General features: G+C 51.6%; 6 protein-coding genes, 1 long non-coding RNA gene and 3 pseudogenes across 17 annotated transcripts; 6 read left to right on the top strand and 4 right to left on the bottom strand.

The window, feature by feature from the left end:
• Positions 1-153: 153 nt before the first annotated feature.
• Hou (GID complex subunit 8 homolog protein Houki) lies at positions 154-1,348 on the top strand. The gene is made up of 2 exons (XM_020949605.2): positions 154-560; positions 638-1,348. The coding sequence occupies exons 1-2, from the start codon at positions 443-445 to the stop codon at positions 1,195-1,197; spliced, it is 678 nt and encodes a 225-aa protein (XP_020805264.1). The 5' UTR covers positions 154-442; the 3' UTR covers positions 1,198-1,348.
• Nup35 (nucleoporin 35) lies at positions 990-6,457 on the bottom strand. Of its 2 annotated transcripts, none has more exons than XM_086836481.1 (3): positions 6,374-6,457; positions 2,316-2,503; positions 990-2,258 (listed from the first exon to the last, which is right to left on the bottom strand). In XM_086836481.1, the coding sequence occupies exons 2-3, from the start codon at positions 2,464-2,466 to the stop codon at positions 1,366-1,368; spliced, it is 1,044 nt and encodes a 347-aa protein (XP_086692607.1). In that variant the 5' UTR covers positions 2,467-2,503; positions 6,374-6,457; the 3' UTR covers positions 990-1,365. The 2 variants fall into 2 exon arrangements, with proteins under 2 accessions (XP_086692607.1, XP_020805263.2); XM_020949604.2 differs by lacking the exon at positions 6,374-6,457 and adding an exon at positions 2,651-2,932.
• mRpS30 (mitochondrial ribosomal protein S30) lies at positions 2,781-4,941 on the top strand. 2 transcript variants are annotated; one of them, XM_086836476.1, is made up of 3 exons: positions 2,781-2,934; positions 2,994-3,552; positions 3,610-4,941. In XM_086836476.1, the coding sequence occupies exons 2-3, from the start codon at positions 3,089-3,091 to the stop codon at positions 4,826-4,828; spliced, it is 1,683 nt and encodes a 560-aa protein (XP_086692602.1). In that variant the 5' UTR covers positions 2,781-2,934; positions 2,994-3,088; the 3' UTR covers positions 4,829-4,941. The 2 variants fall into 2 exon arrangements, with proteins under 2 accessions (XP_086692602.1, XP_020805316.2); XM_020949657.2 differs by having other exon boundaries at positions 2,901-3,552.
• On the top strand, positions 4,803-6,482 carry LOC110181937 (venom allergen-1). Its single transcript, XM_020949874.2, has 3 exons — positions 4,803-5,430; positions 5,485-5,864; positions 5,937-6,482. The coding sequence occupies exons 1-3, from the start codon at positions 5,299-5,301 to the stop codon at positions 6,187-6,189; spliced, it is 765 nt and encodes a 254-aa protein (XP_020805533.2). The 5' UTR covers positions 4,803-5,298; the 3' UTR covers positions 6,190-6,482.
• A 92-nt stretch (positions 6,483-6,574) lies between these two features.
• Positions 6,575-8,317, top strand: LOC147643369 (uncharacterized). The gene is made up of 2 exons (XM_086836483.1): positions 6,575-7,559; positions 7,621-8,317. Exons 1-2 carry the CDS (start codon positions 7,532-7,534, stop codon positions 8,079-8,081), a joined length of 489 nt encoding a protein of 162 aa, XP_086692609.1. The 5' UTR covers positions 6,575-7,531; the 3' UTR covers positions 8,082-8,317.
• Positions 8,318-8,381: 64 nt separating this feature from the next.
• On the top strand, positions 8,382-9,192 carry LOC147643368 (uncharacterized; annotated as a pseudogene). Its single transcript, XR_015272219.1, has 3 exons — positions 8,382-8,396; positions 8,695-8,791; positions 8,853-9,192. The product of XR_015272219.1 is annotated as an uncharacterized LOC147643368 (transcript).
• Positions 9,193-9,876: 684 nt separating this feature from the next.
• Positions 9,877-14,595, top strand: LOC110182029 (inhibitor of growth protein 3-like; annotated as a pseudogene). The gene is made up of 7 exons (XR_015272218.1): positions 9,877-10,094; positions 10,156-10,785; positions 10,848-10,983; positions 11,465-11,561; positions 11,623-11,686; positions 12,027-12,354; positions 13,194-14,595. The product of XR_015272218.1 is annotated as an inhibitor of growth protein 3-like (transcript).
• Positions 14,596-14,935: 340 nt separating this feature from the next.
• LOC147643367 (uncharacterized) lies at positions 14,936-17,699 on the bottom strand. 5 transcript variants are annotated; one of them, XR_015272473.1, is made up of 6 exons: positions 17,645-17,699; positions 17,455-17,587; positions 16,647-17,393; positions 16,439-16,516; positions 16,137-16,376; positions 14,936-16,075 (listed from the first exon to the last, which is right to left on the bottom strand). It is a non-coding gene; the product is annotated as an uncharacterized LOC147643367 (long non-coding RNA). The 5 variants fall into 5 exon arrangements; XR_015272474.1 differs by having other exon boundaries at positions 17,455-17,548; XR_015272472.1 differs by having other exon boundaries at positions 16,137-16,230; positions 16,327-16,376; positions 17,455-17,694.
• Positions 14,936-20,722, bottom strand: LOC110182028 (uncharacterized; annotated as a pseudogene). The gene is made up of 7 exons (XR_015272217.1): positions 20,684-20,722; positions 20,371-20,461; positions 20,199-20,317; positions 17,963-18,816; positions 16,715-16,949; positions 15,736-15,887; positions 14,936-15,679 (listed from the first exon to the last, which is right to left on the bottom strand). The product of XR_015272217.1 is annotated as an uncharacterized LOC110182028 (transcript).
• LOC110182005 (inhibitor of growth protein 3-like) lies at positions 20,371-21,853 on the bottom strand. Of its 2 annotated transcripts, XM_086836485.1 has the most exons (3): positions 21,762-21,853; positions 21,597-21,692; positions 20,371-21,535 (listed from the first exon to the last, which is right to left on the bottom strand). In XM_086836485.1, exons 2-3 carry the CDS (start codon positions 21,661-21,663, stop codon positions 21,351-21,353), a joined length of 252 nt encoding a protein of 83 aa, XP_086692611.1. In that variant the 5' UTR covers positions 21,664-21,692; positions 21,762-21,853; the 3' UTR covers positions 20,371-21,350. The 2 variants fall into 2 exon arrangements, with proteins under 2 accessions (XP_086692611.1, XP_020805596.2); XM_020949937.2 differs by having other exon boundaries at positions 21,597-21,793.
• Between the last annotated feature and the right edge of the window lie 93 nt (positions 21,854-21,946).

Genomic DNA, 21,946 nt, shown 5'->3' with positions numbered 1-21,946 from the left:
TGGATACTAACTTCGGGGATCCTACAAGTCGAACAATTGATTTTCAGTTCGATCGAATTGAAAGCTTCAAGGGTATAAAAGCATCGGCTGCCAGTTTCTTTCCTTTTAGCTTGATTTAAATTCTAGCTTTAAATAGCTAAATTTGAAAACGCCGAAGAGAGCAGCACTGGCCGTTAATCGATAGATATCACAGCGTTGCCAGATATGCACCAAATGCGCTTTTCTTTTGTTTAGCGGTGTGTCGGTTTGTGTGTGTGTGCGTATGTGAAATTGAAAGAAAAGAAAATTCCCAGCGTCATTTGTGCAGAGAGCGCAGGCCAAGTAAACAGTAACGTAAACACAGCTCGGCACGGCGAAGACAAGCAACAGGAACTCAGCTTTCGGCAGGCAGACGGACCAGAGAAACGGCCTCAAGATTGGCAAGATACGCAAGAACAAGAAAATGAGCTACAACGAGAAGTCGGAGGCTATCAGCAAGGAGGAGTGGCTGCAGCGCCTGGAGCATTTTCCATTCAAGCAAGCGGACATGAATCGGCTGATCATGAACTACTTGGTCACAGGTGAGCAACCGTCCATCCCCACCGTCCTCAGACATTGTTTAATTCGTTTTGTTTCTTTCTTTCGGTCCCATACTTAGAGGGCTTCAAGGAGGCCGCCGAAAAGTTCCAGCACGAGGCCGACCTGGAGCCAAGTGTAGAGCTCAGCAGCCTGGACGAGCGCATCCTCATCCGCGAGGCGGTGCAGGCGGGCCGCGTTGAGGAGGCCACCCAGTTGGTTAACCAACTGCATCCAGAGCTGCTGGGCAGCAATCGCTACCTGTTCTTTCACCTGCAGCAGCTGCAGCTCATCGAGCTTATCCGCGCCGGGAAGGTAGAGGAGGCGCTGGCCTTTGCCCAGACCAAACTGTCCGAGTCTGGCGAGGAAGCCATGTTCGAGCTGGAGCGCACCCTGGCGCTGCTCGCATTCGAGAAGCCCCAGGAGAGCCCCTTTGCCGATTTGCTGGAGCAGTCGTATCGCCAGAAGATCGCCAGCGAGCTTAACTCGGCCATCCTGCGTTGCGAACACAGCGAGGACTCCACACCCAAGATGATGTTCCTCCTCAAACTGATCCTCTGGGCCCAGTCCAAGCTGGACAGCCGCTCCATCAGCTATCCCAAGATGAAGAACCTTGAGACGGCGCATCTGGAACCCAAATAGGGCGGAGCTGCGACGAGCAGGACTGGACAGAGTGGAATGGAACCCCCCTTTGACTTCTTTTGCTATTGCTATTGCTATTGTATCTCTTTTTAATGTATGTATGTATGCTGGATAGGATGTACGCAGAGAATTATTAAATAAGTAGCTGGAACACAAGTGCCTCCTCCCTCACCGTCCGAAGATGAGATCCAAAGCCTTGTCCACCAGTCCGGAGCTCTTCTGCGGTATATCCTTGGTGGGCGAAACGGCGCTGTCGTTCTGGGCCAGCTTATACGATTGCTGGGCAAATGGCCGGATAGCCGGCGAGGTTGGCGCCGGAGTGACGATGTCCTGATTGGCCATCATAGTGCTGTTCTCCTTGTCGAAGACCGAGCGGTCAGTGCACCGCGTCACGCCCACCATAACGTTGCCGGCTATCACCTTGTGGTTGTAGTTTAAAGCCTTGTCGCTCTCGATGCGCGACGAGAAGCGCACATGTATCCAATTGCCGTTCTTCGGTGGATGTACCACCTCCACGATGATGCCGCAGAGCGTGAAGTGCTGAAGCACCATGGAAGCGGCCCCGGGTCTGAAGCCAAAGATTGTAACCCAAAAGTCGGCCATCTGCATGTTGCCGCCGTTGGCGGCTGCATTTGAATACGAGCCTTGACCGCCGGCCAACGGCGACGCAGTTGCACCCAGCGGCGAGCATAGGGCCCGCATTGAGGCGTTGATGGCATTGGGTGCCCCAGGTGCGAACGAGTCGTTTGTGTGGTAGCTGCTCTGGTAGCTCTGATTCGGCCCCAGGCTCTGGTTGGGCGACTGCATCTGCAGCAGGCTTAAATGGTTCCTCTGCGGCGTGGAGACGGGCTCCCGCAGGGAGTCGAACAGGCCCTGTGTTGGCGGTCCCACTTGGTGACTGTGGGTATGGCTGGGAGTCGCTGAGAGCGAAGTGTTGGCATTGATGCCGGCGCCGGAGGCATTGTGACCGAGGCCGCCGGCGCCCGCTGCCCCGAAGAGTGTCCGGCTGTTTAGCGCGGATCGGTTAAACTCGTGGGGGCTGCTACCACCAGGCGATGTGGCTGTTTTGGGAATGAGATTATAGTGGTTATAGTCTCTGGTAGAAGCGAAAGACTTACCGAAGCTAACATTGTACCGTCCGGGCTTTGGCGAGAGCGTGTTCTTGTGCGGTGTGAGGGCTTGGGGATCACCCATAAGGAATGGCGGCAAGTACTGGCTCTGATTCGAGCTGGGGCTATTCACCGGGCTGCCCAGGTTCATCGGCTCCATTTTTGTTTCAATTAGACTAAAAGGGGACGCAAACAAGCTGGAAAATGACACCAAAGGCAAACGTTGATTTCAATTAGTTATGATGCTGTGTGCGGCTGCAAAAACATCGTTCGATATTATCGATGTTTTTTGAAAGAGCAATACTCGCTTCTCGATTTTTCCACTGATTTTTCAAGTTACTTACACTATTTAAATCAGGTCAAAATTAAGAAAAGTATAATTTCCTAGCCTATAGGTATATAATTTTGTTTAAAATACTAAATAATGTATAGGGCTATGAACAAACGACAGTGTAATCGATATATCGAATGCATGAAGGTCGAATAAGATAACGAACTAACTTGATATATAACTAAATATTGAACATGACTAAATGTTGTTATAAATTAAAATGTGTATTTCCGAAAACATTTAAAAAATAAACTTTGCCGGGTTTAAAACCCTCTGCTCTCGTGCAACAGCTGTTATGCAAGTTCTTTTTTAGTACATTTGAGGATTTTCGGTTAAATTCTTTTTGTATTTTCCAGCAAGTGTGCTTCGGTCTCATCATTTCCTCCTTGGTGTCATAATTAAACGCTTCATAATTTTTTTTTCAATTAAAACTTAAACCTTTGCTAGTGAAATGTTGAAGCTGCGTCCAGTAAACCAGTTACGATTGGTCTACCTGCGCGGCCTGTCCGGACAACCGCTGGCACAGAGCCAGTGGAATAATGGTGCGGACGAGGAGTACACCGCGCAGCCGGTATATCCGGAGATCCGCAATCTGACTTACAAGGCCCGCAAGCAGCGGAATGCCGCCGACTGGCACGAGGAGATCCGTCAGGTGCCGACAGTCGAGGAGAAGCTTATCAAAATAAATATGCCGCGCTACTACGGCTACAAAGTGGTAGAATTCAACGACGCCAAGATTCCTTACAATGCGCTGCCGATAACGCAGCACTACACTCGAACGGTGCTCGAGAAGGCGCAGCAGGGTGCCAAGACGGAGAACAAAGCGCCGGAGAAGGCGGGCGCTGACGATGCCGTTTTCAAAGCCGTCCGCGAAGATGTCATCGAAGCCCTTGAGTTTGCCCATGACTACAGCGAGTAAGTGACTCAAGCATACAAAAGACCCTACATACTGATTCAATCTCTGATTACTAGGCACCTGGACAAGCAGCCCAACGCTGCTCCTCTCGATGTGGTAGCCCACGAGCGGCAGCTAACCCAGATCATCGTCGAGCAGCTGAACAGAGTGTTGCTGCAGGCTCTCAGTGCCGACTACGCTCACTTGAATGAGGTCGAGGTGGACTACAATCCGCGCCATGAAGCCTTCTGGGCGGTGGGAGGAGTAGATCCACCAAAGAACGTAGTTAAGTCGAAGAAGGGCCAAAAGTGGCAGGAGGATGCGGCGAACGACCCCGTCGACCGGCTTGTGCAATATACGGGTGCTCCGTACTTGTCCCTGCGCCATCGCCACCAACTGGCGCCTTGGAAGACACCGGCAGAGAGCGAAAGCGTTGAGTTGAGCAAACAAATACCGCGCTTTAAGCACGACGCCCGCACCCTAGGCTACAGCACCAAGCATCAGCATGCCACCAACGTGCCCGGTTACTGGCCCAGTGTAAATGGCCAGAACTTCGGCCTGCTCTCCTTCCAGTCACGGGCGCACCTGCAGCTGCGACCGACGTCATACGGTGAGCGCGATCTGCTGGAGGCCCTCGATGCTCTGGCTATCAAATCCTCGTACGCGTGGCTTCTCGCCCAGGCCAACTACAATGGCTTTAACACGTACAACGAGCTCACCTATCCCCTGAACACACAGACTGTGATCACAAATGGTCGGGAGTGGAGCTTCTACGACTACCAGTTGAACACGCTGCTGGTGCACGGCGACAACGTGGATAGCAACCCGCGGGTAAACTTCTGCCGCGGGACCGAACCCTTGCCCCTGTACGCCGAGATATCGCCAAAGGGCAAGTGCGTGGATTTCAACGACGTCGTGCTGAGGCAGCTAATAAACATGTACGCCAACGTGCCAAGTGTCCGGCGCAGCACACAGGAGGAACAACCGTACGTAGCCTCTCATATTTCGACCTATGACAGCGCGGAACAACGCGAGTTTATTGCCAAGACTGTGAAACACTTGGCCTCGAACCGTCCGCGTCACTTGGAACTGCCGGAGACGTACATGTGGGAAAAACTATACAAGATCGATAATAATACCCGCGCAATGGAGGCAAAGCGACGATTCTTTGAGCTGGATGTGAATCCGTGGAGGCGAACCCTCGACCAGCACGACAAGGAGTATGTGCCACGGGCACTTCGGCCAGGGGCCGAAAAGAAACGAGAAGGTCGCCGTAAACCGACATACTACCCTTGAGTTAATTCATACAAAATATTGTTTTAAAAGCCGATGAATGGATTGTTTTGCCTTGTTATGATTGCGAAATAAACTTGCCAGTCGAACATGTAACGATTTGGCAGGCCAGTAAAGTACAAGATCTTTATAATGAAGTACTTTAAACTTTTTTAAAGATATTCCTTTAAATGTTTTATATTATTAATATAAATAATATTCAGAAAGTTGTTTTTAAATATGGAAATGCCTCACCATTGTGCCCTGTTTGTACATGGTTTTATTTTCGCTATTTAAGTACAATGGAGTAGCTCTAAGGCCTGCGCTGTATCTGTTTTGCATTGGGCACTAACTTGTTTACGTTTTGCCAACAAAAAATCAGGCTGCGGGCCTATATATAGTATGTCATAAAAAAATTTCCTTTTCATTCATTGAATTTGTGTCTGTACCCTATAAATACCTCCAAAAGTCTGAATATTCGCGCATTTGAGTCAATGATGAGACGCTGTCAAGCCCTGCCTGGGTTCTTGCTTCTGACCGTAATGGGCTTGACAGCCTATGGCCAAAACTATTGCGATCCAGAGCTGTGTTCTGGAGGTCGTCATGTGGCCTGTCAGAACAGCGGAGTAGGTTACTCCTATCTAAATATTAACATAAATACTAATTACTTTTTTTTACAGCGCTTTGCTAACGGTTGTCGGGGCGAGTTCGTGCAGGTGAATTCCTACATCCAGCTGATCCTGCAACTACACAATGAGCGGCGCAACATGATAGCTGGCGGCGGAATCAGCGGTTTTACCAGTGCCGTGCATATGGCCACCATGGCCTGGGATGCAACGCTGGCCCAGCTGGCCGCCTACAATGCCCTCCAGTGCCGCATGGCGCACGACGAGTGTCGCAATACCAACACATATCGCTTTGCGGGACAGAATCTCAGCATACTCTTCTCACGGACAGTGGACATTACGGACTTCCTGCGCCAGCGAATATCCGCCTGGTTCGACGAGAACCGAGATGCAACCAGCGGCGACATTGAGAACTACCAGATGCGGGGCGGACCGTGTGTATTCCACCTTTTTCTAATCTTTATCCGGCCCGTAATGAACTTAAACTTTGTTTGTCCCACCTGCAGGGCCATCGGTCACTTCACAACCATGGTGAACGAGCGCAACAACCGGGTGGGCTGTGCTATCGCTCGCTTTACGGACGCCAACAACGTGCAGGCCACCCTGCTGGCCTGCAACTATGCTGTAACCAATGTCATAAACAACCCCGTATACCGGGCAGGAGCCGCCGCCGGAGAGTGCACCACGGGGCGCAATCCCGCCTATGCCAATCTCTGTGCAGCCAATGAGCCCTACAACTACAACCAGTGGTCGGGTTAAGAGAGCGAGAGATGGGAGCATCCTAGCTTTAGGTGTAATTTTGATGTGTTTTCTGTGTTTTATAAACCCTTGAGGGATATCATTATTTTAGTCAGGAGTCATTGCTGACCATATAAACCATATATATTATTCATCAGCATCAACACTTGAGTCGATCTAGCTATGTCACGTTACATATTCTTACCACTATACAAACGATGGCTGCGACACAAGACAGTGAGGGGTAAGCAATAGACGGTAATTAAGATAATAGTTTCCCGAATAAAAAAAAAATTTGAATTCGAATTTAAAAAGGGCGGTATATATATATGCTTGAGCAGTCTGGCAGCTCCGAACTATCAATAATGTGTACAGCACGAGTAATTAAAGTGTGACCAGCTACTGTAAGAGAAATTTTCCTGCTTCAGACTGAATATTCAACATTTTGAAGGAAAAACTTTGCAGGCACACTGCCGCTAATTTAGTGAAAATCATCTTGCAAAAATAGTTCGTAAATTGTTGCTGCCTTTTCTTGGATCTATCAGCAACACCGAACATGCCCTACCTGGAGATAATGTTGCATCAGGCTCGACAACCCCACCAGGATCGTCAACTGCGTCCGCCGCTAGCGTCACAACCGCGCCAGTCCAAGCGTCCAATCATGTCGGCAGCAGAGCCGCCACGCATCTCACCCTGCCGGTGGCCGTGGGCGTGAGTTTTGGCGTTACTGTGCCATAGCCACATACAACCTGCAGCAGCGTGGCAAAGGAGTCTGCGCTTCCAGTGAAATTGCCACAGCAGCCAGCCAAGCGTTAGTGACCACCAACCAGATGCAGCAAGGACGCAAAACATCCACTCTGAAGCTATGAGTCCATCCGTGACACAACTGGTACAACGGCCGAATTCTGGTTGCGGGCGGGCCAGAGTGGCCTACAGCAGCCCGACGGAGTGGCGGCCGGAAAAGCATTGACCACCAGCGGTGCAGCCGGAGCAACAAGCAACTCGTACCACTCCCAGACGCACCACACCAGCCGCGGACATGAACATGGACATGGACACCGCAGCCGCAGCGGGCACAGTAATCACCACCAGGAGAAGAAGTTTAACAAGGCCCTAGTGGTGCCCACACCACATTGCACAAAAGTGGACACCTTCACGTCCGGCGGTAACTCCATTGCCTCGTCGACTTCTTCAATGTGCGTGTATTCGGTGGATATTCTCTACACGGCAGCAACTGCGGCCTCAACGAATCTCTCGGCCGGTGGCCTGGCCCACGGCTCGCTCTCGATGACGGTAACAGAAGCGGTTGGTTTGGCGGGCCACAATTCTCAGCCCCCAAGAGTTGCGCGACCGATTCACAAAGATGCGCGTGCTCGATCTAGCAGTGCAAAGTGAGTCTCCCCAAACAGCATCAGGGGGCAGCATTTAATCACTCATCCACTCTATCCACAGACAACACGGACTTGCTGGACAAGAAGGCGCACCTCTTCTTCAAGCAGTACAAGCACGACGAGCTGCAGAACGAGACTCGGCAACCGCACCAGGATCATCAACTGCGTCCGCCGCTAGCGTCACAACCGCGCAAGCCCAGGCGGCCAATCATGTCGGCAGCAGAGCCACCACAATCTCACCCTGCCGGTCGCCGTGGGCGTGAGTGTTGTCGTAACTGTGCCACAGCCACATACAACCTGCAGCAGCGTGGCGGAGGAGTGTGCGCTTCCAGTGCAATTGCCACAGCAGCCAGCCAAGCGTTATTGGACACCCAAAAGATGCAGCAAGGACGCAGAACCTCCACTCTGAAGGCCAGCTATGAAGCCATCCATGAAACGGCTGGTACAACGGCCGAATTCTGGTTGCGGGCGGGCCAGAGTGGCCTACAACAGCCCGACGGAGTGGCGGCCGGAAAAGCTTAAGCCACCAGCGGTGCAGCAGGAGCCACTAGCAGCTCGCACCACCCTCACCACTCCCAGACGCACTACACCAGCTACGAACATAGCCACGGGCGAGGACACCGCAGCCACAACAGCAGACACAGCAGGCATAGTAATCAAAACCAGGAGAAGGCGGTTCACAAATCCCAACCCCAAGACCGGGCAACGAGTATTTCCCAGGTAATAAGTGAATAAAGCTAAAAACTTGAACAATCATATAACATGAGGTTTACCATATATTACTTTAAATTTTTCCTGATCATATTTACAACTCTATTTGAAATGAAATATTTAATTGTTCTCAAATTCCAGCAGTGCTGGGAAACGCAACAAATTCAAGAGTTTGGCAGCACTGAACTATCGATAACTTTATAAGTGCGACCAGTTAAGGTAAATGTAAAAATCTAAACGTTTTAACAGTCTGGCAGCTCTAAACTATCGATATTTTTCAGATCGTGATAAATTTCTTGACGATAAATACTGAAAATTTGGCATTTCGTAGGTAAAACTTTGCAGACACACTGCCGCTATTTTAGAGAATTTCATCTTGCAAATATAGTTCGTAAATTCTTGCTGCCTTATTTCTTGGACCTAGCAGCAACACCGAACATGCTCTACCTGGAGATGTTCGAGCCCCCAGGAGTTGCACGACCGATTGACAGAGATGCGCGTGTTCGATCTTGCAGTGCAAAGTGAGTTTCCCCAAACAGCATCAGGTTGCAGCACCTAATCCCTCATCCACTCTATCCACAGGCAACACGGACTCGCTGGACAAGAAGGCGCACCTCTTCTTCAAGCAGTGCAAGCGCGACGAGCTGTAGATCGAGTCCATGGACACGGAGTTTCACAGCCTGTGCGGAGAGCACTTAAAGGTGGCTTCCTGGAGCTGTCAAATTAGTGCCAGCCAGCGACACTGGAAGCTGGAAAGCGGCGTAAGATCATCTGCACAGTGCCTGCCTAGGGAAAGCGCACCAATCTCAATCACTCACTCCCCGTGGTTGTATCAGACTCGGCAACCACACTAGGATCAAACAGTGCGTCCGCCGATAGCGTCACAACCGCCAATCATGTCGGCAGCAGAGCCGCCACGCATCTCACCGGTGGCCGTGGGCCTGAGTGTTTGCGTTACTATGCCACAGCCACATACAACCAACCAGCCAATCGTATGTGGCCACCCAACAGATGCAGCAAGGACGCAGAACGTCCACTCTGAAGGCCAGTTATGAGGCCATCCATGAAACGGCTGGTACAACGGCCGAATTCTGGTTGCGGGCGGGCCAGAGGTGCCTACAGCAGCCCGACGGAGTGGCGGCAGCAGGAGCCACTAGCAGCTCGCACCAGCCTCACCACTCCCAGACGCACTACACCAGTCACGGACATAGCCACGGGCGAGGACACCGCAGTCACAGCGGGCACAGTAATCTAAACCAGGAGAAGGCGGTTCACAAATCCCAACCCCAAGACCGGGCAACGTGTATTTTCCAGGTAATAAGTGAATTAAGCTAAAAAGTTGAACAGTCACATAACGGGGTTTACCATATATTACTTTAAATTTTTCCTGATCATATTAACAACTCTATTTGAAATGAAGTATTTAATTGTTCTCAAATTCCAGCAGTGCTGGGAAACGCAACAAATTCAAGAGTTTGGCAGCACTGAACTATCGATAACTTTATAAGTGCGACCAGTTAAGGTAAATGTAAAAATCTAAACGTTTTAACAGTCTGGCAGCTCTAAACTATCGATATTTTTCAGATCGTGATAAATTTCTTGACGATAAATACTGAAAATTTGGCATTTCGTAGGTAAAACTTTGCAGGCACACTGCCGCTAATTTTGTGAAAATCATCCTGCAAATATAGTTCGTAAATTCTTGCTGCCTTATTTCTTGGACCTAGCAGCAACACCGAACATGCTCTACCTGGAGATGTTCGAGCCCCCAGGAGTTGCACGACCGCTTCACAAATATGCACGGACTCGATCTTGCAGTGCAAAGTGAGTCTACCCAAACAGCATCAGGTTGTGGCGTCTAATCCCTCATCCACTCTATGCACAGACAACACGGACTCGCTGGACAAGAAGGCGCACCTCTTCTTCAAGCAGTGCAAGCGCGACGAGCTGTAGATCGAGTCCATGGACACGGAGTTCCACAGCCTGTGCGGAGAGTACTTAAAGGTGGCTTTCTACAGTTGGACCAAAGCAGCCACTGCTCTGCTGCTGATTATGGGAGAGGAGAATTAGTGAAGGCGCTAACTTGACCGACACTCTGGTCAACAGCTTCGCGGGACACGTTGCGGGCTCTGGCACTGGTACAGGCTCGGCAGCATGTCGGCTGCCCAAATCAGTGCCAGCCAACGACACCGGAAGCAGGAAACCGATGCGAGACCATCGGCACAGTGCCTGCTCAGGAAAAGCGCACCAATCTCAACCACTAACTCCCCGTTCAAGTATCAGGCTTCGCAACCGCACCAGGATCATCAACTGCTTCCGCCGCTAGCTTCACAACTGCGCAAGCCCAGGCGGCCAATCATGTCGGCAGCAGAGCCGCCACGCATCTCACCCTGCCCGTGGTAGTGGGCGTGAGTGTTGGCGTTACTGTGCCACAGCCACATACAACCAACCAGCCAATCGTATGTGGCCACCCAACAGATGCAGCAAGGACGCAGAACGTCCACTCTGAAGGCCAGTTATGAGGCCATCCATGAAACGGCTGGTACAACGGCCGAATTTTGGTTGCGGGCGGGCCAGAGGTGCCTACAGCAGCCCGACGGAGTGGCGGCAGCACGAGCCACTAGCAGCTCGCACCAGCCTCACCACTCCCAGACGCACTACACCAGTCACGGACATAGCCACGGGCGAGGACACCGCAGTCACAGCGGGCACAGTAATCTAAACTAGGAGAAGGCGGTTCACAAATCCCAACCCCAAGACCGTGCAACGTGTATTTGCCAGGTAATAAGTGAATTAAGCTTAAAAGTTGAACAGTCACATAACGGGATTTACCATATATTACTTTAAATTTTTCCTGATCATATTTACAACTCTATTTGAAATGAAATATTTAATTGTTCTCAAATTCCAGCAGTGCTGGGAAACGCAACAAATTCAAGAGTTTGGCAGCACTGAACTATCGATAACTTTATAAGTGCGACCAGTTAAGGTAAATGTAAAAATCTAAACGTTTTAACAGTCTGGCAGCTCTAAACTATCGATATTTTTCAGATCGTGATAAATTTCTTGACGATAAATACTGAAAATTTGGCATTTCGTAGGTAAAACTTTGCAGACACACTGCCGCTATTTTAGAGAATTTCATCTTGCAAATATAGTTCGTAAATTCTTGCTGCCTTATTTCTTGGACCTAGCAGCAACACCGAACATGCTCTACCTGGAGATGTTCGAGCCCCCAGGAGTTGCACGACCGATTGACAGAGATGCGCGTGTTCGATCTTGCAGTGCAAAGTGAGTTTCCCCAAACAGCATCAGGTTGCAGCACCTAATCCCTCATCCACTCTATCCACAGGCAACACGGACTCGCTGGACAAGAAGGCGCACCTCTTCTTCAAGCAGTGCAAGCGCGACGAGCTGTAGATCGAGTCCATGGACACGGAGTTTCACAGCCTGTGCGGAGAGCACTTAAAGGTGGCTTCCTGGAGCTGTCAAATTAGTGCCAGCCAGCGACACTGGAAGCTGGAAAGCGGCGTAAGATCATCTGCACAGTGCCTGCCTAGGGAAAGCGCACCAATCTCAATCACTCACTCCCCGTGGTTGTATCAGACTCGGCAACCACACTAGGATCAAACAGTGCGTCCGCCGATAGCGTCACAACCGCCAATCATGTCGGCAGCAGAGCCGCCACGCATCTCACCGGTGGCCGTGGGCCTGAGTGTTTGCGTTACTATGCCACAGCCACATACAACCAACCAGCCAATCGTATGTGGCCACCCAACAGATGCAGCAAGGACGCAGAACGTCCACTCTGAAGGCCAGTTATGAGGCCATCCATGAAACGGCTGGTACAACGGCCGAATTCTGGTTGCGGGCGGGCCAGAGGTGCCTACAGCAGCCCGACGGAGTGGCGGCAGCAGGAGCCACTAGCAGCTCGCACCAGCCTCACCACTCCCAGACGCACTACACCAGTCACGGACATAGCCACGGGCGAGGACACCGCAGTCACAGCGGGCACAGTAATCTAAACCAGGAGAAGGCGGTTCACAAATCCCAACCCCAAGACCGGGCAACGTGTATTTTCCAGGTAATAAGTGAATTAAGCTAAAAAGTTGAACAGTCACATAACGGGGTTTACCATATATTACTTTAAATTTTTCCTGATCATATTAACAACTCTATTTGAAATGAAGTATTTAATTGTTCTCAAATTCCAGCAGTGCTGGGAAACGCAACAAATTCAAGAGTTTGGCAGCACTGAACTATCGATAACTTTATAAGTGCGACCAGTTAAGGTAAATGTAAAAATCTAAACGTTTTAACAGTCTGGCAGCTCTAAACTATCGATATTTTTCAGATCGTGATAAATTTCTTGACGATAAATACTGAAAATTTGGCATTTCGTAGGTAAAACTTTGCAGGCACACTGCCGCTAATTTTGTGAAAATCATCCTGCAAATATAGTTCGTAAATTCTTGCTGCCTTATTTCTTGGACCTAGCAGCAACACCGAACATGCTCTACCTGGAGATGTTCGAGCCCCCAGGAGTTGCACGACCGCTTCACAAATATGCACGGACTCGATCTTGCAGTGCAAAGTGAGTCTACCCAAACAGCATCAGGTTGTGGCGTCTAATCCCTCATCCACTCTATGCACAGACAACACGGACTCGCTGGACAAGAAGGCGCACCTCTTCTTCAAGCAGTGCAAGCGCGACGAGCTGTAGATCGAGTCCATGGACACGGAGTTCCACAGCCTGTGCGGAGAGTACTTAAAGGTGGCTTTCTACAGTTGGACCAAAGCAGCCACTGCTCTGCTGCTGATTATGAACGAGGAAAACTAGTGAAGGTGTTAACTTGACCGACACCCTGGTCAACAGCTTCGCGGGCCACGTTGCGGGCTCTGGCGCCGGTACAGGCTTGGTAGCATATCGGCTGCCCAAATCAGTGCCAGCCAGCAACACCGGAAGCAGGAAAGCGACACAAGACCATCGGCACAGTGCCTGCTCAGGAGAAGCGGGCTAGTCTCAACCCCTCACTCCCCGTGGTTGCATCAGGCTCCTCAACCGCACCAGGATCAAGGCGCAAGCCCAGGCGTTCAATCATGTCGGCAGCAGAGCCACCACGCATCTCTAGCCAACTGCGTGCTCAGACATGCTCCTCTGCACCGATTGCAACAGCAGCTACAGGCTATGGACATGGCGGACACCCCACTGCCGGCGGCAATGCCAACCTGCATCAATGCCAACCATTGCCGCAGCAGCCAGCCAACATGCAGCAGGGATGCAGAACGGCCACTCTGAAGATCAGCTTTGAAGCCATCCATGGAGCGGCTGGTACCACTACCGGATTATGGTCGGAGGCGAGCCAGCGTGGCAAACAGTAGCCCGGCGGGGCGGCGGCAGTGGCGGCTGGAACAACTTTGGCCACCAGCGGCGCCGCTGGATCCACTAGCAGCTCGCACCACCCTCACCACTCCCAGACGCACCACACCAGTCACGGCCATGGACATTGACATGCCCACGGGCATGGACACCACGGCCACAGCAGTCACCACCAGGAGAAGAAGCTTAACACGGCCTTGCCGCTGCCCACGTCTCTGGCTGTACAGACGCTGGGCACCTCCACGTCCGGCGGCAACTCCATTGCCTCGTCGACCTCATCCATGAGCGTGGATTCGGTGGATATGCTCTCTACGGCGGCGGCTGCGGCCTCGACGAATCTCTCGGCCGGTGGCCTGGTCCACGGCTCGCTCTCCATGACGGCGGCAGGAACCGTTGGTTTGGCGGGCAATCCCGCCAACGTGGCTGGAGGAATTCCCGCCGGAGTGGCCAGCATGAACCTGCCGACCACTGCACTAACTCCTGGTTCCAGCCTGACCATCGGCGAGAACGGACTGGTCGAGGAGCAGACGAACGAGGGCGAATGGTCGTACGATCCCAACGAGCCGCGTTACTGCACCTGCAACCAGGTATCCTACGGCGACATGGTGGCCTGCGACAACGACGCCTGCCCCTACGAGTGGTTCCACTATCCCTGCGTAGGCATTACGCAGCCGCCAAAGGGCAAGTGGTACTGCCCCAAGTGCACCGCCTCCATGCGTCGCCGGGGCAACCGAAAGAACTGAGGCTGACTTCGCCCGATGGCCTTCCTTTTCCGCGGCGGTGGCGTCTGGTCGCGCCGTTAGAGCCGAGACGGGATGATGCACGGGATTCTAATGCGGAGTATCCAATTATATAATAATATATAATATATGTATCCAAATAATATATATAGTTAGTAAGGAAGCATGTTTTCTCATTTCCAAATAAAGCTGGATTGGTAAAATATACATCTGTGCTGATTCATTTACTCCGTTTCCGCGCATTGCGAACGGCCGCGTGCCGAAAATTTGGAAGCAAATCGCTAGTTTCCCGGCCTGGAGTAACAGGCGAACAGAAAGCAGCAGAAGGTGACTAAAAAATCAGAAAACTGTTATAAAAAACCCGAGTTTCAAACCTTCTCAAGAACAGCGTATAACAGTTAGCACAGACTCAAACCATTTATCGGTACATTGATAAAGTTATCGATTTTTCAGTACTGCCAGGCTTTTGACGTTATCCAACACTGCTGTAATTTGACAACAATGAAAAGTTTTATTTTAATTGGAGTTTTAAATAAAAACACGAATTTATTGTTCAACTTCATCGTTTAATTCACTTATTGCCTGGCAAATACACGTTGCCCATTCTTGAGGCTGCGAATTGTGGCCCGCCAAACCCGCTACCGTCATCGAGAGCGAGCCGTGGGCCAGGGCACCGGCCGAGAGATTCGTCGAGGCCACAGCTGCTGCCGTGGAGAGCATACCCACAGAATCCACGCTCATCGCGGAGGTCGACGAGGAGACGGAGTTCCCGCCAGACGTGGAGGTGTCCAGTTTAGTGCACTGTGTGGTGTGGGCACCACCAGGGCCGTGTTTAGCTTCTTCTCCTAGCGGTGATTACTGTGCCTGCTGCGGCTGCGGTGTACATGTCCATGTTCATGTCCGCGGCTGATGTGGTGCGCCTGGGAGTGGTACGAGCCGCTTGTGGCTCCGGCTGCATCGCTGGTGACTAAAGCTTTTCCGGCCGCCACGCCGTCGGTCTGCTGTAGCCCACTCTGGCCCGCCTGCAACCAGATTTCGGCCGTTTCATGGATGGCCTTCAGAGTGGATGTTTTGCGTCCCTGCTGCATCTGGTTGGTGGTCACTAACGCTTGGCTGGCTGCTGTGGCAATTGCACTGGAACCGCAGACTCCTCCGCCACGCTGCTGCAGGTTGTATGTGGCTATGGCACAGTAACGCCAAAACTCACGCCCACGGCCACCGGCAGGGGGAGATGCGTGGCGGCTCTGCTGCCGACATGATTGGCCGCCTGGGCTTGCGCAGTTGTGAAGCTAGTGGCGGAAGCAGTTGATGATCCTGATGCGGTTGCGAAGCCTGATACTTGAACGGGGAGTGAGTGGTTGAGATTGGTGCGCTTTTCCTGAGCAGGCACTGTGCCGATGGTCTCGCGTCGGTTTCCTGCTTCCGGTGTCGTTTGCTGGCACTGATTTGGGCAGCCGACATGCTGCCGAGCCTGTACCAGTGCCAGAGCCCGCGATGCTGTTCAAGTTAGGATGCCGGTCAAGTTAGCGCCGCTATTTCCTGCGGTGGTCCAGCTCCTGGAAGCCACCTTCAAGTACTCTTCGCGCAGGCTGTGGATCTCCGTGTACATGGACTTGTCTGCAGCTCGTCGAGCATGCACTGCTTGAAGAAGAGGTGCGCCTTCTTGTCCAGCGAGTCCGTGTTGTCTGTGGATAGAGTGGATGAGGGATTAGACGCCACAACCTGATGCTGTTTGGGTAGACTCACTTTGCACTGCAAGATCGAGTCCGTGCATATTTGTGAAGCGGTCGTGCAACTCCTGGGGGCTCGAACATCTCCAGGTAGAGCATGTTCGGTGTTGCTGCTAGGTCCAAGAAATAAGGCAGCAAGAATTTACGAACTATATTTGCAGGATGATTTTCACAAAATTAGCGGCAGTGTGCCTGCAAAGTTGTACCTACGAAATGCCAAATTTTCAGTATTTATCGTCAAGAAATTTATCACGATCTGAAAAATATCGATAGTTTAGAGCTGCCAGACTGTTAAAATGTTTAGATTTTTACATTTACCTTAACTGGTCGCACCTATAAAGTTATCGATAGTTCAGTGTTGCCAAACTCTTGAATTTGTTGCGTTTCCCAGCACTGCTGGAATTTGAGAACAATTAAATATTTCATTTCAAATAGAGTTGTAAATATGATCAGGAAAAATTTAAAGTAATATATGGTAAATCCCGTTATGTGACTGTTCAACTTTTAAGCTTAATTCACTTATTACCTGGCAAATACACGTTGCACGGTCTTGGGGTTGGGATTTGTGAACCGCCTTCTCCTAGTTTAGATTACTGTGCCCGCTGTGACTGCGGTGTCCTCGCCCGTGGCTATGTCCGTGACTGGTGTAGTGCGTCTGGGAGTGGTGAGGCTGGTGCGAGCTGCTAGTGGCTCCTGCTGCCGCCACTCCGTCGGGCTGCTGTAGGCACCTCTGGCCCGCCCGCAACCGAAATTCGGCCGTTGTACCAGCCGTTTCATGGATGGCCTCATAACTGGCCTTCAGAGTGGACGTTCTGCGTCCTTGCTGCATCTGTTGGGTGGCCACATACGATTGGCTGGTTGGTTGTATGTGGCTGTGGCATAGTAACGCAAACACTCAGGCCCACGGCCACCGGTGAGATGCGTGGCGGCTCTGCTGCCGACATGATTGGCCGCCTGGGCTTGCGCGGTTGTGACGCTATCGGCGGACGCACTGTTTGATCCTAGTGTGGTTGCCGAGTCTGATGCAACCACGGGGAGTGAGTGGTTGAGATTGGTGCGCTTTCCCTAGGCAGGCACTGTGCAGATGATCTTACGCCGCTTTCCAGCTTCCAGTGTCGCTGGCTGGCACTAATTTGACAGCTCCAGGAAGCCACCTTTAAGTGCTCTCCGCACAGGCTGTGGAACTCCGTGTCCATGGACTCGATCTACAGCTCGTCGCGCTTGCACTGCTTGAAGAAGAGGTGCGCCTTCTTGTCCAGCGAGTCCGTGTTGCCTGTGGATAGAGTGGATGAGGGATTAGGTGCTGCAACCTGATGCTGTTTGGGGAAACTCACTTTGCACTGCAAGATCGAACACGCGCATCTCTGTCAATCGGTCGCGCAAATCCTGGGGGCTCAAACATCTCCAGGCAGAGCATGTTCGGTGTTGCTGCTAGGTCCAAGAAATAAGGCAGCAAGAATTTACGAACTATATTTGCAAGATGAAATTCTCTAAAATAGCGGCAGTGTGCCTGCAAAGTTTTACCTACGAAATGCCAAATTTTCAGTATTTATCGTCAAGAAATTTATCACGATCTGAAAAATATCGATAGTTTAGAGCTGCCAGACTGTTAAAACGTTTAGATTTTTACATTTACCTTAACTGGTCGCACCTATAAAGTTATCGATAGTTCAGTGCTGCCAAACTCTTGAATTTGTTGCGTTTCCCAGCACTGCTGGAATTTGAGAACAATTAAATATTTCATTTCAAATAGTTGTTAATATGATCAGGAAAAATTTAAAGTAATATATGGTAAACCCCGTTATGTGACTGTTCAACTTTTTAGCTTAATTCACTTATTACCTGGAAAATACACGTTGCCCGGTCTTGGGGTTGGGATTTGTGAACCGCCTTCTCCTGGTTTAGATTACTGTGCCCGCTGTGACTGCTGTTGTGGCTGCGGTGCCCTCGTCCGTGGCTGGTGTAGTGCGTCTGGGAGTGGTGAGGGTGGAGCGAGCTGCTAGTGGCTCCGGCTGCACCGCTGGTGGCAAAAGCTTTTCCGGCCGCCACTCCGTCGGGCTGCTGTAGGCCACTCTGGTCCGCCCGCAACCAAAATTCGGCCGTTGTACCAGCCGTTTCATGGATTGCCCATAACTGGCCTTCAGAGTGGACGTTCTGCGTCCTTGCTGCATCTGTTGGGTGGCCACAAACGCGTGGCTGGTTGGTTGTATGCGGCTGTAGCACAGTAACGCCAACACTCACGCCCACTACCACGGGCAGGGTGAGATGCGTGGCGGCTCTGCTGCCGACATGATTGGCCGCCTGGGCTTGCGCAGTTGTGAAGCTAGTGGCGGAAGCAGTTGATGATCCTGATGCGGTTGCGAAGCCTGATACTTGAACGGGGAGTGAGTGGTTGAGATTGGTGCGCTTTTCCTGAGCAGGCACTGTGCCGATGGTCTCGCGTCGGTTTCCTGCTTCCGGTGTCGTTTGCTGGCACTGATTTGGGCAGCCGACATGCTGCCGAGCCTGTACCAGTGCCAGAGTCCGCAACGTGTCCCGCGAAGCTGTTGACCAGAGTGTCGGTCAAGTTAGCGCCTTCACTAATTCTCCTCTCCCATAATCAGCAGCAGAGCAGTGGCTGCTTTGGTCCAACTGTAGAAAGCCACCTTTAAGTACTCTCCGCCCAGGCTTTGGAACTCCGTGTCCATGGACTCGATCTACAGCTCGTCGCGCTTGCACTGCTTGAAGAAGAGGTGCGACTTCTTGTCCAGCGAGTCCGTGTTGCCTGTGGATAGAGTGGATGAGGGATTAGGTGCTGCAACCTGATGCTGCTTGGGGAAACTCACTTTGCAGTGCAAGATCGAACACGCGCATCTCTGTCAATCGGTCGCGCAAATCCTGGGGGCTCAAACATCTCCAGGTAGAGCATGTTCGGTGTTGCTGCTAGGTCCAAGAAATAAGGCAGCAAGAATTTACGAACTATATTTGCAGGATGATTTTCCCAAAATTAGCGGCAGTTTTACCTACGAAATCCCAAATTTTCAGTATTTATCGTCAAGAAATTTATCACGATCTGAAAAATATCGATAGTTTAGAGCTGCCAGACTGTTAAAACGATTAGATTTTTACATTTACCTTAACTGGTCGCACTTATAAAGTTATCGATAGTTCAGTGCTGCCAAACTCTTGAATTTGTTGCGTTTCCCAGCACTGCTGGAATTTGAGAACAATTAAATATTTCATTTCAAATAGAGTTGTAAATATGATCAGGAAAAATTTAAAGTAATATATGGTAAACCTGACTGTTCAACTTTTAAGCTTAATTCACTTATTACCTGGCAAATACACGTTGCCCGGTCTTGGGGTTGGGATTTGTGAACCGCCTTCTCCTGGTTTAGATTACTGTGCCCGCTGTGACTGCTGTTGTGGCTGCGGTGCCCTCGCCCGTGGCTGGTGTAGTGCGTCTGGGAGTGGTACGAGCTGCTTGTTGCTCCGGCTGCACCGCTGGTGGTCAATGCTTTTCCGGCTGCCACTCCGTCGGGCTGCTGTTGTTAACTCTGGCCCGCCCGTAACCAGAATTCGGCCGTTGTACCAGTCGTTTCATGGATGGCTTCATAGCTGGCCCTCAGAGTGGAGGTTCTGCGTCCTTGCTGCATCTGTTGGGTGGCCAATAACGCTTGGCTGGCTGCTGTGGCAATTGCACTGGAAGCGCAGACTCCTCCGCCACGCTGCTGCAGGTTGTATGTGGCTGTGGCACAGTTACGACAACACTCACGCCCACGGCCACCGGCAGGGTGAGACTGTGGTGGCTCTGCTGCCGACATGATTAGCCGCCTGGGCTTGCGCGGTTGTGACGGGGAGGTTGCGGTTGCAACAACGGGGAGTGAGTGGTTGAGATTGGTGCGCTCTTCCTGAGCAGGCAGTGTGCAGATGGTCTCGCGTCGCTTTTCAGCTCCTGGTGTCGCTGGCTGGCACTGATTTGGGCAGCCTATATGCTACCGAGCCTGTATCTGTGCCAGAGCCCGCGATGCTGTTGACCAGGATGCCGGGTCAAGTTAGCGCCGCTAGTTGCTGCGGCGATTCAGCTCCTGGAAGCCACCTTCAAGTACTCACCGCGCAGGCTTTGGAACTCCGTGTCCATGGACTCGTTCTGCAGCTCGTCGCGCTTGCACTGCTTGAAGAAGAGGTGCGCCTTCTTGTCTAGCAAGTCCGTGTTGTCTGTGGATAGAGTGATTAGATGCTGCACCCTGATGCTATTTGGGGAGACTCACTTTGCACTGCTAGATCCAGCACGCGCATCTTTGTGAATCGGTCGCGCAGCTCTTGGGGGCTGAGAATTGTAGCCCGCCAAACCAACCGCTTCTGTTACCGTCATCGAGAGCGAGCCGTGGGCCAGGCCACCGGCCGAGATTCGTTGAGGCCGCAGTTGCTGCCGTGTAGAGAATATCCACCGAATACACACTCATTAAAGAGGTCGACGAGGCAATGGAGTTACCGCCGGTCGTGAAAGTGCCCAGGTTTGTGCACTGTGTGGTGTGGGCACCACCAGGGCCGTGTTTAACTTCTTCTCCTGGTGGTGATTACTGTGCCCGCTGCGGCTGCGGTGTCCATGTCCATGTTCATGTCCGCGGCTGGTGTGGTGCGTCTGGGAGTGGTACGAGCTGATTGTTGCTCCGGCTGCACCGCTGGTGGTCAATGCTTTTCCGGCCGCCACTCCGTCGGGCTGCTGTTGTTAACTCTGGCCCGCCCGTAACCAGAATTCGGCCGTTGTACCAGTCGTTTCATGGATGGCTTCATCGCTGGCCCTCAGAGTGGAGGTTCTGCGTCCTTGCTGCATCAGTTGTGTGGTCACTAACGCTTGGCTGGATGCTGTGGCAATTGCACTGGAAGCGCAGACTCCTCCGCCAAAACTCACGCCCACGGCCACCGGCAGGGTGAGATGCGTGGTGGCTCTGCTGCCGACATGATTGGACGCTTGGACTGGCGCGGGTGAGACGCTAGCGGAGGACGCACTTGTTGATCCTGGTGCGCGCCGAACCTGATACAAGAACAGGTAGTGAGTGGTTGAGATTGGTGCGCTCTTCCTGAGCAGGCAGTGTGCAGATAGTCTCGCGTCGCTTTCCAACTCCTGGTGTCGCTGGCTGGCACTGATTTGGGCAGCCTATATGCTACCGAGCCTGTACCAGTGCCAGAGCCCGCAACGTGTCCCGCGAAGCTGTTGACCAGAGTGTCGGTCAAGTTAGCGCCTTCACTAATTCTCCTCTCCCATAATCAGCAGCAGAGCAGTGGCTGCTTTGGTCCAACTGTAGAAAGCCACCTTTAAGTACTCTCCGCACAGGCTGTGGAACTCCGTGTCCATGGACTCGATCTGCAGCTCGTCGCGCTTGCACTGCTTGAAGAAGAGGTGCGCCTTCTTGTCCAGTGAATCCATGTTGTCTGTAGATAGAGTGGATGGGGAATTAGATGCTGCAACCTGATGCTGTTTGGGGAGACTCACTTTGCAGTGCTAGATCGAGCACGCGCATCTTTGTGAATCGGTCGCGCAATTCTTTGGGCTCGAACATCTCCAGGTAGAGCAGGTCCGGTGTTGCTGCTGTGTCCAAGAAAAAGGACAGCAGCGATTTATGAAAACGTTTTTGCAAGATGATTTTCACTACTTTACCGGCAGTGTGTCTGCAAAGTTTTACCTTCAAAATGCCTAATTTTCAGTATTTAACGTAAAGCAGCAGCCCGCACTTGATTTTATCACGATCTGAAAAATATCGATTTCCTAAAGCTCCTAGACTGTTAACACTTTAAGATTTTTACATTTACTTAAGCTGGTCGCACTTATAAAGTTATCCATAG

The sequence above is a fragment of the Drosophila serrata genome, unplaced genomic scaffold (assembly GCF_035046125.1).
Source record: "Drosophila serrata isolate PLE 108 unplaced genomic scaffold, ASM3504612v1 contig_276, whole genome shotgun sequence".
In the NCBI taxonomy this organism is placed as follows: Eukaryota; Metazoa; Arthropoda; class Insecta; order Diptera; family Drosophilidae; genus Drosophila; species Drosophila serrata.
This window is presented reverse-complemented; position numbering and strand designations above follow the sequence as displayed.